Source organism: Bombus impatiens, unplaced genomic scaffold (assembly GCF_000188095.3).
Source record: "Bombus impatiens unplaced genomic scaffold, BIMP_2.2 scf_0389, whole genome shotgun sequence".
NCBI lineage: Eukaryota > Metazoa > Arthropoda > Insecta > Hymenoptera > Apidae > Bombus > Bombus impatiens.
In genome coordinates this window covers 419,292-434,741 of record NT_176808.1, presented here as the reverse complement: position 1 = coordinate 434,741, position 15,450 = coordinate 419,292, and the positions used below count along the sequence as shown (strand labels likewise).

Below are 15,450 nucleotides of genomic sequence, written 5' to 3'. Positions count from 1 at the left end.
AAATATATATAATATAATATATAATAAGTAAATATTTCTTAAGAACATGGGTTATCCATGGTTTATACATGGTATCTTTTTGATTTATCACCATTCTTCGATTAATTAATGTTCAAAACATGTGGTACAATTTGTTACGATACGAAAAAAAATACACTTGCCCTATGAACTTTCTATGAAGATATTTCACTCTAGGTCGATGTACCCTAATTAATCCATTACTTCAGCAATGTCAAAATATAGATCATTATTTAAATAATCGTTTAAAAAGTACCGTGTGCGTTTCAATCAAGTATCAGCAAACGAACGATACAGAATATTATTTGTAATAAATATCCTTCAGTATAGAGATCTTTCGATCGAATCGGATAATCAGATTTAAAAATTACGAGCTTTCATTAAGAAAGTATAGAAGTAATGAATATTTGTCAATGGCATACGAGTGAACATCGGGCAAATTTGATTAAAAATATATATTTAAATATTTTTGTAAAATATCGAAAATCTTTTTCTGGAAACATAAAATTGGTATTTTTGGTTTCTATTTTACCGGTGCGTAATTTGTAACTAATCACGTTATAATAGCTTCTATACCAACAATAGAAATAGAAAGGCTGTACAGTACAGGCAAGCATGGTTTGCCACAAAGCTCAATTTCACTTAACGATTTGCTTTCGCATGCGCGGTTAACTGTGGTGGTCGAACATTAAAGTGACTGGAATCTGGTAGTTTGAAACAAAGAACTACTTATCAAACGACCTTGATATTTCCACCGATTAAAAAAAAGATCTAAAGCGCTTACCTTGATGGTGAATTGCCTGCAGAGCGGCTTGTATGCGTTCGTTCCACAAACAAGAAATCGATCAGGCCCTTGTCTGCCGAATACTCGTACATAATTCTGACACTGGTCCTCGCTACGTCCCTTCAGATAACAAAGTTCACGATGTGCCCCGCTGCTGGACCACTGCAACCTCTATAACAAACCAGATCAAACAAGAGTTACTTTAGAATCTAATTCCTAAAACGTAGTATTTCGTATTACGTTACGAGCTACGCCAAAACATCCGATTGTAAATGAAATTCTGCCGAGTCGGATCGAAACACCGAGCACATACATATTTACCTACTAAGTGCTAATTCCTAAGTAATTATTTAATTCGTAATTATGATAACACTGCTAAAGCATTAACGAACAGCAGAGATAAAGTTTCTTCTTTGTGTCACTTCTTCGATACAGTAACGTCAATCAGTAAACGATATGACTTTTGCCACTTTACTATAAAAACACACGTTTATTATTAACAACAACGTATCACCGATAAAGATTTATCCATCGGAACGATAGTTGGAGAAGAAAGAGTAACGTTGACGTCAATTATTAGTAATTAATATTAGAATTACGATGCACGCGTTACAAACATCCAACGCTCAGACGCCATATTGAAAACTATTGCGCGCCAAATTTTGACTCAAGCACGGTCCTCTATATGACATGTATACGGTATAGATTGTATGGTATAGGTATAGGATCGTGTTACATACGCAGCTTAAACGTACACAACGATTGAAACGCTTACTGCTTAGCGGGCAAATTAAGAAATTCCTATCGTTCACTAATCGTAGTAACTGAGTTGCCGATGATATATATAGCGTACGTACGTATGTGTATCTACGACAATGTACCGTGACGATGAAATATGTCGTACAGTACGTCTTACTTTATTTCAGATAAAGAAACGTAAGCAGCAGTAATTAATAAATCGCTAGATATTTCCAGACTACTTTTTGACATTCTTTCAACCATCTCTCTTTCAATTACTCGACTGACTCCTATTTATCGAAATAGAAATCATTAAATTATTATTAACCGAACTATTTTACTTAGATTTGAAAGATTTTCGAAAATGGTATTTCCATCCTACGTTTATTATACATTTATCGAACAAGATATTTAAAAAGACGGACCAGTTTAAAAGTTATTAAATTATACGATCTCAAATGAAAAATTAGACTTTTACTTATTCATTCGAAAAAAAGGCAGTTTATTTTATTTCAAAGCAAATTAAAAATAGAATGTATCTAAAGTTTCAAGTAAAATAGAATGTGCAATCCGTTGCACGATGTCGTTCGTGAAATATTCGTTATAAGCGAAAGAATACGCAATATATGTACAAACAGTTATTTCAAAAGAAGCAAAGGAACGTATTAAATCCCACCGAATGAATTCTGTTTTGAGAAAAATTTCACGTGTTCCAAAAAATGTACTTTAGAAGGAGAAATGAGATTCGCTTGACGAGTTAATGTAAAATAATTTCTTTCTTTCCGCGCAACCTCCGATGTTTCAAAGTAAAACGTACATGGACAATATAATTACAAAATTTTGCCAAACGTAATTCAACAAGCCGTACGATGAAATTTTTATTCGTAACTTTCCTTTGAAAAATCTTAACTCATTCTCCTAATAGATACCTATTGCACGGCATTTGTTCTTTTCTCAAACGCGAGAGACAAAAATCACAATGTGGCTGTTGACCTGCGCTAATAATTACATACCATTTAAACGCGATCGAAAAAATAAAAAAAAAAGAAAAGAATAGCTCGATGCAAACGAGTACTGCCGCGAGAAAAATCGAGAAGTATAATTTGCCAGCAAATGAACGAACAACGTTGCAAACGCAGTTACCAGCTAAGTATATACAGATATACAATACACGAGCCTTATACACGTTGAAAAATCGAACGTCGTTCACCCTGACTGGAAATTCTGGATTTCCTTGCACGGACCGACGATCGCTCAAGGCGAATGCATAAAGATCCAGCGTATGAAACAACGAGAATCAAGGTGGAACGGAAGCTGGAAATCGCGAAAAAGTTAGAGGGTAGCGAGGTTACGACAAGGACTGCAGCTGCATACTATCGGACCAGAAATCCATGAGCAAGCTACCCAGAAGCCCCAGGAATCTCTAGATCAAGTTTTTTCTCCGTGAGTATCCACACGCATTTCGTACTATCTTTTTTACGACTTTTCGTGGTCGACCTAGAAATTTTTTCCTTTGATAATTTCGGACCTACCGGCCGTTAAGGATACTTGCACGCCACGGAAGGTAAATCTTATCAGCGTGATTGCTGCGTGGATGCACTTTTCCAAGTAGAGCAGACCAATGGCATTAGCCGATCTTGTTACGGTGCATTATCTAACATCGTATTTTGTTCTGACAATCTACATGTCGTCATGGGTGGTCCTAGGTAGCTTCCATACCTGCATTCTTTTCTCTCTGCCTTACACATTTCCTTTTGTCATTTTAATATTCTTGTATTACTTACTTTAGACGGTCTCTTAGCTACGCTCCACGACGTTACGATATACCGGTGAAGTTTCAATAGATTACTTGAAAATTTATTCTGATACCTTTCTGTGACCCGGAAATTTTGTCTACCGTGAAATTTCATTTTATCTCGTAGTTCCGCGTAGCCCGAGTGTATCACGAGTGGAAGAAGGTAAGAATCAATTTTATCATTTAGCGTTACGTAGCTTCCTCCTTCTTTTTGTCCACTCTCCTTTCCTTTTCCTTTAACGGAATAGCGAAATAACGAAATACCGTTGCTCGATTAGTTTTTTCTTTATTACGCGTTCTTCTTCCTAGTCGTACATACCCGTCCATTATTTTACATATCTCAGTGGTTACAGATTACAAAACGTTTTTCTAAAATAGTATCCAATCCAGTAACGATGCTATCACAACGACTACTACAATTTTATATTTCAACAATTGCATCGTCTGCGTAGCTGAAAACTTTACACATGGATTACGCACAGAAGTCCGTTTTATCGGACAATTGCAAAACAACAATTTGTTACTACAACAATACTGTTGGAAGAGAAAACATGAAACAAGGCGTGACAGAACGAGTTGTAGAACAAAGCAATATTGTCATTTCAAACTCGAATCTTTTCGCTCCTTTGGTCACTATCGCAATTGCAAAAGCATTGTCATTTTTTAGGACCGTCTTGCGATGTGTCTCCATCGAATGCGTATATTCAATTCGCTATGAAAGACAATAATTCGAATATCGAATTCGAATCGATTATAAAATGACATTTGACGATGAAACGTTTGAACGAACGCGTCGCCACCGCGAGAATATTTTCCTTTTTCGCTCACAGCTTTTCGATCAATGATCAAAACAATCGCATGGAAGCCAAAGAGATAGCTTCGACAACGAACCAATAGCACGGTGTTGCGACAAGAAAACCGATTATTTCGCGAACGATGAAACTTAAGCTAACTCGACCTACAGAGACATTTGCTCGAAATCATCTATCGAGCCGCGTCAATTCGATAATTCGATCAACTTTTAATCATCCGTTCAGACATCGGTAGCCAATCAGACATTCGCGATGCAATTTCCCGTTTGGCTTACCATGAAAAGTAGATCCTAAAGGAAAAGATGGTAGAAAGGTTAGGAAGAAGCGAAGATCTATTCGAGGAACGACAAAGAGAGCCACACCCCTTCTCTCGGCCGTAGTCGAAGAAAACCAATTATTTCCACGGAAACGGCGCTTCTTACGCGGCGCGTATTCAAAACTGTCCAATCTACAAATGGAATTGTCCAATTAAATTTGATGTAATCGTTATTCCGGGGTCGATGTCTAATTAATTCCCGGCTGGCCGGTGATTTCTTGCCGCACTTTCTACTAGCCAAAAACCAATTAAACCGCCGAACGCAGATTTCGGTCGAGTGTGATTTAGGAACAGCCTTGCGTTCTCCCTATACTCTTGCTATCTCCTTTTCCTGGTTCCGCGTGTTGCCGCCATGCCGTCACCTTGTTCTCCTCTGGTTTTTGTACTAATTAGAATACGCCTAGAGGATTCGGGTTCCATAGTTCCGTCGTCGCTTACCGGAGACCGCCTACGAGTTACAAGCGGAACCGAAAACTTTCGACCGCAAAATCGCGCTGCATATTCATCGGGTAATACGATTTCACACAGTTTCGAGGCTCCGGTTGCGAGCCGGTTTCACGCTCTAACCTCGCGGATAAATTCGGCCCCGGACACGGCTCTAATCCTCCGCGCGCTCTATCCACTAGCCAAACTTTTTTTCTGGGGCACTGCATACATTCTGCCGGATTCCGCCTTTACTTTGACCAGGACCGCGCCGCCCCGCAATGGCCGCGCATGGATCATACCAAACGCTTTTCGCATTTGAAAGGGTAACGATTCCCCTGGCTGGGCTATCGAAAAAGTTAGCCGCTCTGTTTGGACTTCTTGCCGCGATAACAACGATTCACGAAGATTCCTTCGTGTTCGTTTCTCTACCTTTTTCGAACCGCCCTTTCTTCTTTCATTCCAAAGCAAACCTTCGATCGCATGTCTTTTCTTCCATTTTGCTTCATACTTTTTACGTAAGCTGTAGTCACAACGTACCGCGTCGATTGTATTTAAAGGTAGATACACGTGTACGTACGAGTATGTTATACAACATGTTACAAATACGCGAATAGAGAAAATATCAAATAAGATATGAGCTTGCCCGAAATAACGAGAAAGTAACGTATTTAAACTAGATTTTTTATATTTAAAAAGTTCCAACGGTATAGGTTAATTATACAGAGTTTATGCGAAATATGAAATTTCATATTTAGTTTCATGCGCAATTTAGTCTCTCGAATACACATATACAATGCGCGTGTATTTTTTTTCTAAGAGAACCTACAACTTCCTCATTGTTGTATTTAGTGTGAACATTACACGACTGAAATTTGCTGGATTTTTCCATGGAAAACATTTGATTCTCCGGGTAACAATAATCGATGCTTCGATGCTTGCGAAGCGGTTTTTCCACCGATGCTTATTTACGTACATACCAGCGATGAAGTGGGAAATCTAATCTCGAGCATTGCTCTGTACCAACGTATGATCTCAAATCTGTTCACGCTAACGTACGTTGGAAAGTAAAATGAAAAATTACGTCGATATTCTTCGTAAGAAGTGTAATTCACGTGCGTCGATAATATTTCGATAATATGAAAAGCGAGCGTTCAAAAGCGAGGGATTGTAAAAAGTGTCAACGAGACGGTGCAACGAGATTCCATGCGATAAAAAGCCATTCGAACGCCGTGTTAATTCGCATTTGCCACGGTTTAATTGCGCCTCCGCGCGATTAACGAATCTTCGCGGTCGAGCATCGTTCACGGAACAGTTCGCCCGTCTCCAGGCGTAAAATGAAATTTTAATTACTCCGTTTACATAGCCGATCCTTAATAGACGCAACGATACGTTTTCCTTTCCCGTAAACATTTTCCGCGAAAGCGTATGTATGAATAGACGCCAGCTGGATACGTGGTTTAATTTCCCCGACAGAGATGAAACCGGAGGATCCCTCTTTTCCATTTCTCCGCGCCACTAGCAGCTCTGCTTGAACCCGCGGATTAACCCATGACCGGTTAACGTGTACACCTGAAGGACACGGGGTCACGTCCTCTCTTGTAACGCACTGCTCACGAATTACCAGTTAATCAAGCAATTCGCGCTCGACAGAACATTTTTTCCACGACCTCACATACGTCGCTCCATTTTCGTTTAATCGGAACAGGGAGAATGTGCTGGAATTCATGGAATCGCCAGTCCCGTGCCATAATTAGAATCGGAACGCCAAGTTTCCTGGGATTTTAGTCTTTGCACGACTACATGCCGCCGTCTACGATGAAATTATCTTTTTAAATCTCGTTCAATATCGAAACATCGTGTGCCTGTTCCGTGTCTTTCCCGTTGCTTTGGTTGGGTAGTTTGAGATGTCGATATAATTAATAATATTCCAGCAAAACATCTTTGTACGTGTCTTAACGATCGAACGATGAAACTATCTGTTCGATTTCTTAAGAACGCGCGTACGAACAAAGCTTCCCGATATTTTTAATTAAAGTAAGGTATAGCCTTCCATGTTTTGCCATCTGTTACGTGATAAAACGATATTCACGATTCAAACGCGTAACATTCGTTGAAACTATTACGTATTCGCAATGCAAAACACTCTTGCTACAACGAACAAAGATACCACGTCCCCACCCCGTTCCTCTGTTCCTCCCTCGAGTCTCCGCATTGGCTTCCTTGTCACGAGGTTGAGGGAAAGCGATCTGCATTTTTCAATTTCCCACCGGTCGATATTCTGTGCTTCAAATAAATCCACCGGAAAACGTGAAATATGCGCGCGACTCCGCTGGTCATTGCCTACCATATTTGGCCAGAAACGAACTTTGAAATTATCGATGGAACGCGTATCCCAGGCTTGTTTAAACGCCGCGTCCGCTTTCATGCATATTCGTAAGATAAAGCAATTAATCGAAAAGGTTTATGCAGCCTCCGGCTTTTGGGTGGAAGGAAAAACAGCAAAACATGGAAAAACGAAGGGACGAGTTCAAAGAATTACAGTTTTGTTCGTCCCGCAATGATGTTGCTTTCGCATTTACGTATCTCGCAACATACTTCCTGTATACAATAAATTTCGTTGTTACATTTAAAAGATAACGTTAAACGTTTAATTAATTCGTGCTGTTGCCCCCCTCCCCCTCCCCTTATGAAATTGCTGGAAAAACTCGTTCGAAACCGACGCTCTTTGACTTTTCTCGACCTTTGAATCGGATGTGTTTCAACCAAAACGCGTAAAAGATAGACTTCATTTATAACATTCGTACTTTTTGAGTTCTTTCCCTCCTTTCTTTTCATTATTTTCTTCCATTTCCTTTGTTAATTTCGGAGTTTAAAACTGAAAGAATATTTCAAGTCGGTTCCAATGAAATATCTACGAAACGTGTTTTACTCTCCGCGAACGCTCATGCACGCTATTCCACCGACGATCCACCGAACAAGGATCCGTTTTTTTCTCTTTTCTTTGCTTTCCCGTCTACCTCCCTTCGGTTACAGACGAACTTCCTTGTCAAGCCGAACTGAAAGTTTCCACGAAGTTCAAATGGTATTAATATTCATGCTTCTGCCATTATTAGTCTCGCGGGAGATTCCAGTTCAATTTATTCTCATGCGCGTTTTAAAATCTGATTGAACCGACGGGGAACGATTCGCCTGACAAAGCTCCGTAGATTACTCAATGGAGATTCGTATTTTTAATGGGCAGAAAGGAGTCGCAGAAAGTAGCGCTATTTATCAAGGATTCCTTCCTCCTCTCGTCCACGATTTCACAGCCTTTGAACCTTTCCACGTTGTTCTTTTAATCTTTACTTACGTAATCCTTTGCGGCAATCCGCGTATTTATATTGTATTTAAATTCGACGCGGCATCGACAAAGCGAGAGACGACGTTATCCGAAGGGAAGTCTACTGAAATTATCGAATCGGTCGAAGCGATGCTACTCAAAATTCTAATTAACAGTTTGTCCCGACAAACGTAAAATTCATGAGATCTTTCAACATCTACAAAATGTCTAACGGGATTTGAGATCGAGGAAGGTGGGACGACGCGTTATCAATTTTTCTCGCACGGAAAAACTTCAGCTCGCAAGTTGGATCGGTAACCACGCTCAGTAATTATCGCTTGATTCGTCGAGCTGTAAATCAGGCTTTAATCCGCACGATTCTATAAACTTCGGAATGTACGGGCGAGCAATAAACGCGCGAGTTATCAGCCGTGCGAGTATATTTCATTAATTTGCAAGCACAGCGTGCCCGTTTATACATCGTCGTCAGCTGATGCACTCCCGGATTCCCGAGCAGTTTCATACGGGAATCAGCGCGTAACTGCGCAAAACAGACATCGTGCAACGAATTGATAATAATTAATCAACCAGCATCCGGTCAATTATACGTCCGAATCAACGAAGAACGTATCTGCGCCCGGCGAAATCGACTACTAACAACCGGCGCTTCCTTATCATCGCTATCTACGTAATCACCATAAAGCACATCATAGCAGTCGCGCCGTATCAACGTCCCCGTAATAAAGATGTCGTAATCCTCGTGCCGATTTTTCCTAGCCAAGCGCAACTACGAAAGAACCGGCAGATTTTTCAATTTCACCGTGGCGACAGCTGGCTTTAGCCCTTGACTGGATGGGGCTCGCGATGGTCATCACCTACCCCAGCCGTGGAAAAGTTTTTCCGGCCGCGGAACTTCCTTCTAGCTGCAAACTTTCCTAATTCCGACGTGGGCTGCAACTCGAGAGAAAGAGCAACGGAGATAGAGAGAGAGAGACAGAGAAAGACAGAGACCGCCTAGGGAACACTCGACAAACACGTAAGAATAACGACAGGAGAACGTTCGATCATTCGCCCCGGATCCGTACGTTTACAAGCGCGATATTTTGCTTTGCTGCTGGATATATGCGAAATACACGCATCCGCGCACATACATACGTAGTAACATGAAGAGAAACGTGGAATATACTCGAAGTTCAGCATTTCGAGTGATGGAAACAGTGCAATCTGTATACATATGCAATCAGCTACACTCTACACGCATTCCAACTAAATATACGTTTTATACAGCATCGAAAATATTTACCTTCCGTCGTTTAATTCGTGAAGAGACACATGACTCGTAGGATATCATTTTTTTTTTTTCTATTTACGTTCCCATATCGTTCCAATATTCACTTTTATTCACTTTTACCATGACTAGAAATGGTAACCGTGATTTACAAATACCTTCATTCACCATTGAGTCGGGATAGTAATCCACTTCTGGCTACATATCTACATATACGCGTATCCTGGAACGCTAACTTCTTTCCCTTTTTAACAACGCAGTCGCGCTTTACAAAGCTCTCTGACTGCCGTGCACAGGCTTACACACGAGTTACGGTTCTCATAGTAAATTGGCTATCTATCAGTGACACGCTTCGCCATACAGGCGAATCGATCAGTGGTATAATGCATATGCGATCAGGTCGGTGCGTGCACGATAGTAGAATTGAAATACGATATATCGAAGTTCGAAGACGTTCTTTCCACTTTAATTTAATCTGCATCGGTCCGATGGACGGTCGCGCACGAGTGTACCGAGGATCGCGAAATCGTCAATCGAAACGAATCACCCGATCGTAACCGTTTCGAAATGACACGCGACCGTAGGGTGTGTACGGCAATTTTTCTTCCATTCGACAATCTCCGTGGTCGACTGGCACTTCGTTTCGTTATCCCAGATATACCACGTCCTGCTGTTACACGATGAGACAGAATCAGACAGAGTCAGGCAAAAAGCGCTCGTATATCGACTATTCAGTTTAAATATTTCACATTTCACAGCGATTAAAAACGTTACTCGGTTTTGCCATTGAACATCAACCATCGAGGCTTTTTCATCGCCTACAAAGGAATCGTTGAAAGAAGAAATAAAAGAAAGAGATTGATTTAAGCGTAGAGTAAAGTTTGGAAGTTCGTAGCGTTGTTTTTGACAATCGATACACTTCGTTGTATATTTCACGGAATTGGAAGAGGATTATTTATTGCAAACTTCGATCAAATAACGAAACGTTAAATTCGGATATGATGAATAGAGCCACGGAGTTGGACAGTAAATTCAGCGCTTAATAAGAGGAATCCAGAACCGGTTAAGATAAAGATAGGAAAAGATGTTGCTTTTCAACGCGTTAGATGCCGAGACACGGAAAGGTGTTGCATGATATTGCATATTATCGAGATATGTGTAACTTTGTGTGCTACACTAGATTAGCTGCGTAGTAGTAACTCACATATATGAGTATGAGTGTGTGTGAGAGAATATGCGTGCACAGCGTCTCGTAAAACAGAAATATGCAACTGTTCCATTGGTAATGTGGTAAAGAAAATGGTGAGACAAAGAGAGTGTTGAGACGCGTGCAAATGTGTCGACGAATATCTTGTAAATCACATATTAAATAAATCTGAAACTATTTTGATATCGATTCTAAATGCAATGTAAATGTTCCTATACATTTATTTCGGCGATTAAAATCCACAATTATCAACACATGTACGCGATATTCGACGAAATATCGACTCTGAGAATACGTTGGTAGAAATTTTTCTGAAATTTCGCTGGCGATTTTCCCGACAATCCGATGCGGTGTATCCGTAACTGTGTGAAACGAAAGCGACAAGCGTCGGCGAGAGGAAACTGCAGGCATCCCGTGTCCTTCGTAACAGAAACAGGGAGCAAACGAGTCTCTCAATTATCCAGCATCGCTTTAATATTCGGACCTACGTTCATTCGTCGCCTATGTCGCGGCAGAAACTGAATTGTAAATGAATCGCTGGACGTCGAAACCAGCAGTGAATACACAAAATTGTCGAACCGTGCAGATTGCTTGATCAGCGTCCTTGCGCTATTTCAGTTCGAAACCGCGAGAAGATGCAATTCATATCCGATACGACACAATTTGGTTATCGAATGAACGAGAATTACAATTATTTAAGATAAACACACACTCTGCACCTGGCATAAATAACGCACGAAACGACGTTTCAAATATTTTAACCCGAGTTTCGAGTCCACTTTGAAGCAAAGGTCCGAGTGTTCCTCCGCTTCAAACTCGATGTTTCGCAACGTGCAAATCTTGGTCTGTCACCGCATGCCACAGAAACGGTAACGACACACGGTGGTGGCTTTGGTGTGTCCACAACATACGGAAAAACGAAGGTGTAACGACGCGACGCGACGCACAGCTTCCTTCCCGCTTTTAAACGCGTATATTTGTGTGTGCGTTGAACCAGGTAGTTCCGTGTCCCGCTGCAGTCGACGCAGACGTTTAAACCGAGCAAAAGCTGACGTACACGATGGAACACCGGAAATGGAAGGAACCAAGTCGACGGGGCAAATTGAAGAAAATCGAGGAAGGATACGGCGCAATGTATTAGAAACTTTCTAAACAGCGAAATAATTAAACACTCTCAGCTGGCAACTTTCATCGCGTTGCTTTTGCATTCCGTTTCATTCGCCAAGATTAAACGAACGCGATTCCTTATCCGCGTGAACGTGGATAATGAACGCGATCGCGACCTAGGTGGACTACCTCGTCGAAGCTTTCCACGATCGAGAAGTTTCCAGTTGAATACGTTTTCAAGCAACTTGTGCTTTCTCGTTGCGACGGGACGTCGCTTCTTAATCCTTTCAGAAACGAGAGCGCGAGAAAATTGTACTTTTCCTATGTATTTCGTGCAACGTTCGAATTATAGTTTGCAGCAACGAAATAAATTTCAAACTCCGGTGAAGAATCTCACGTTGCAATTACACGTGCGCGAATATTATGAAAGTGAAATGAAAATTCGAGTGTAAAAATAACGTAGGTACGACGACATGGCAGAGAAAACAAACAAAGAACCCGTGCATACAGAGGAGTGTGCTACGTTCCTTAGGTTTACGCGTGCTGCGTATTGGGTGACGTTAACATTCCTACCACGTGTACGCTACGACCAGTAATAATCCACTCCTTATTTACGATGCCGTTCTAAGTGTCTCTTACCTACCGTAACCATAAATGAACCCTTTCCCCATGAGCGCAAAGTTTTCTGCCAACTTACGAATTTCTACGTTGAAACGAGCGAACTGAGCGAACAAACTTTTTTCTGTTCATACGAGAAGTAGGATAAGTATTGGCCTACGCGATAACCAACGAGCTGATTAGAATTTAAAAAAGCAGACAAATTTATTATTATGGAATATTTAAATTTTATTTCTATAGTTTCTATAGTTTATAGTTGTTTAAACGTAACAAGAAAGAAAAGAAGTTTAATCAACATAGGTCGTAAAATACTTTCGATGAAACGCAGTTTTTCTACTTAATTAACGAACTCGATTCGCTGGCTCGTCACAAAAGACAGAAGTACATAAATTACACACATATCGTATGTAAATTAGACAATATGATATGTCAGGGATATTTGAAAATTACACGTAATTTACATTCCAGCGATAATAAATGCAACGGTACTTGTGAAACAGGAAACGAAGTTTCATGAAATATCTTTCTTTCTCTCTTTGATATCGGCGGCAATTCCTCGTCTAGACAACGATATTTTTTATATTTTACATTTTTTATCGTCCTATTACACGAAACGTATTTAAATTACACGCAAAAGAAAGTAAAAATTTCAGGAGTATTTTAACAGTTCAAATGTTTCTCTTTGCACGTGTTGCGTACTTATAGAATCGATAACAAATAGAAAACGATTCGATTAAGATACGTAGGAGGAGCACAATGTCCGTTTATCAGATTTTACCGTAACATAGAACAAACTTTACAATCTGGAATTAAATTTCACTGTAGCTACGTTTACCCTGAAATATTCAATGTTCGTAATTACAACTTCGATACGAGGATTGAAGCTATTCATTATAATATATACATCATAATGCAGGGATGTTGGTCATTAAGCTGAGAGTTGACAAAACTATTTTACCTCTCTATATACGTGTTTCAACGGCTACAGCTAGATTTATAGCAAAAAGTTTAATACTATTAAACTTAATAACAAGCTTGTTAAAATAATGTTTTGAATGCTAAACGTTCGCTGAAATACACGTAAGCTACTATAAGCCACGGAGAAGTCTGTAGAAATTTACTATTGCGCAAATATAAAGTTACATGTGCAAATTTAGGATGCGGAGCGTATCTATTACAACTATCCGTTCAAATTAATGGAAATAATCACAGGCAAAGCGTTCCGTTTGTATAAAGTAACCACTGTACCGGCGAATAATTTGTTCGTAGATTTAACATAAATACGAAGAATATCGATAGATTTGAAGTTATTTATATCGAATAGCGAAAGTTCCATCGACTAACTAAAAATAAATTCCGTCGATTCAAACTTTGCTTACTACCGTATCTCCAAAACCGTTCATATTTCCTCAGATGCATACTATGTACAAAAGAAAGCAAAATACATTTCGGACTTTAAATTACCTGGCATCATAGAAACCACAAGTTCTGATCTTATCGATTCAACAGCAACGCTCGCCAACAATGACGCGACACTATCTCTCGGACTATTAAATGGAAAGGCAAAAAGTGTAATCGAAAATGGGATTCGACAACGAGGGGACAAGTTTATCGGGTCAACTTTTCACGATATATCCCCACGACGAGATCTATCTTCCGTCACTTGCAAATATTGCTCGCTCTCACCGATCGCCGCCAACCATAACACGTGCTTTTTACATCAAACACGCGTATCGATCGCGACTGATCTTGAAAAAGCTCACCGATACAAAGGCTCGATAAACTTTTCCCATTGATAAGCGTACGTACCACTATGTATTCGTAGGGTAAAGTCACGACGCGGACACGTACGCGGAACACTTTATTCGCGAACAAAGACGTTCCCATGAAAATTCCAACTATCCTGACGTATAACTTGGCACGGGTACCGTCTCTCTGAACGACGTCTCGCCATGATCAATTGTCATTCCACCGCGGAAATACTATGCGTCGCTCTTCTCCAAGAGTATTACAAAATTATTCATCGTATCGTATTGATCGGTTCGCGGTATCCCAGCCAGCCAGGGCTTGTATCAAATTATACGGGGTTGGTCTCCGAAGACGAGTCGTCTCGAATAATCGTACGCTTTCAGAGATGAGAAGAAACGTCTTGGGAAAAGTAACACCGACGCGAAAAAGTGGCATAGCGCTTTATTTCTACCGGGTGTGTCTTGGGTGCAGCTAAGCCTCTTGCTTCCACGATAGTCGCGTGGCTGTATATTTAGAAGCAGGAAATGCAACCGCATATGCTCTCTGTCGTTGCTTCGATGGCTACGTTTTTGAAGCAATTTTTGGATAAAGAAATGCGAATAAGTACGTTACGAGAGTACGGGATTTCTACGTAACACAAATACATGCATAATACATCTAATAATATTTATTATACTATCTATTGCTGTGGATACATATTTGATTCAACTACATGTTTATTCGCGACAAGATTTAAATTATATACGCTAAATCAATATCGTCCATTGATCAGAATGCCTAACGTATTGACCCTATAAATAGACGTTGTACACGTTGAACCATGAGTTATCGACATGCTACGTGTACCGACGCGATGTTTTCCTTGACACTGCGAGCTTTGCATCGTAATATCCCGTATCGCCCTCAAACGTACGAAAGTTACAAAATCTACAAAATATATCAGCAGCCATTCGCACACGGAACTACCAGAATCTATTCTGTTGAATCTATGAGAGGTACGCGAGGATGAAAGCAACGCGTTTGCATATTCATCCCAGACGTTTTCTCTTACTTTCAATCCACATTTTATCCCTGCGATAAAAATTCTTCCAACTTCTCTCTATCGACTTTTCCTCTCGCACCGTCGAAACAAACTGGCGGGAGTCCTTGCCAACAGCTCCCGCAACTTTCTTAATAAACGAAACTACGACGTCCGAACGCGCTACTTAATCGCACGGAATCGCAAGAACGGCCTGTAATTAAATCATCGTTTTTTTTTTTTTTTTTTTTTTCG

At 40.3% G+C, this 15,450-nt stretch overlaps 1 protein-coding gene across 2 annotated transcripts in view; it reads right to left on the bottom strand.

Moving 5' to 3' along the window:
- Window positions 1-15,450, bottom strand: part of LOC100742752 (semaphorin-1A-like) — a 388,591-nt gene that overhangs the window by 171,712 nt on the left and 201,429 nt on the right. For both annotated transcript variants that reach the window (XM_024368161.2, XM_024368160.2), the window contains exon 5: window positions 803-973. In XM_024368161.2, the coding sequence (XP_024223929.1) occupies window positions 803-973 (171 nt within the window). The remainder of the gene's footprint in view (window positions 1-802; window positions 974-15,450) is intronic.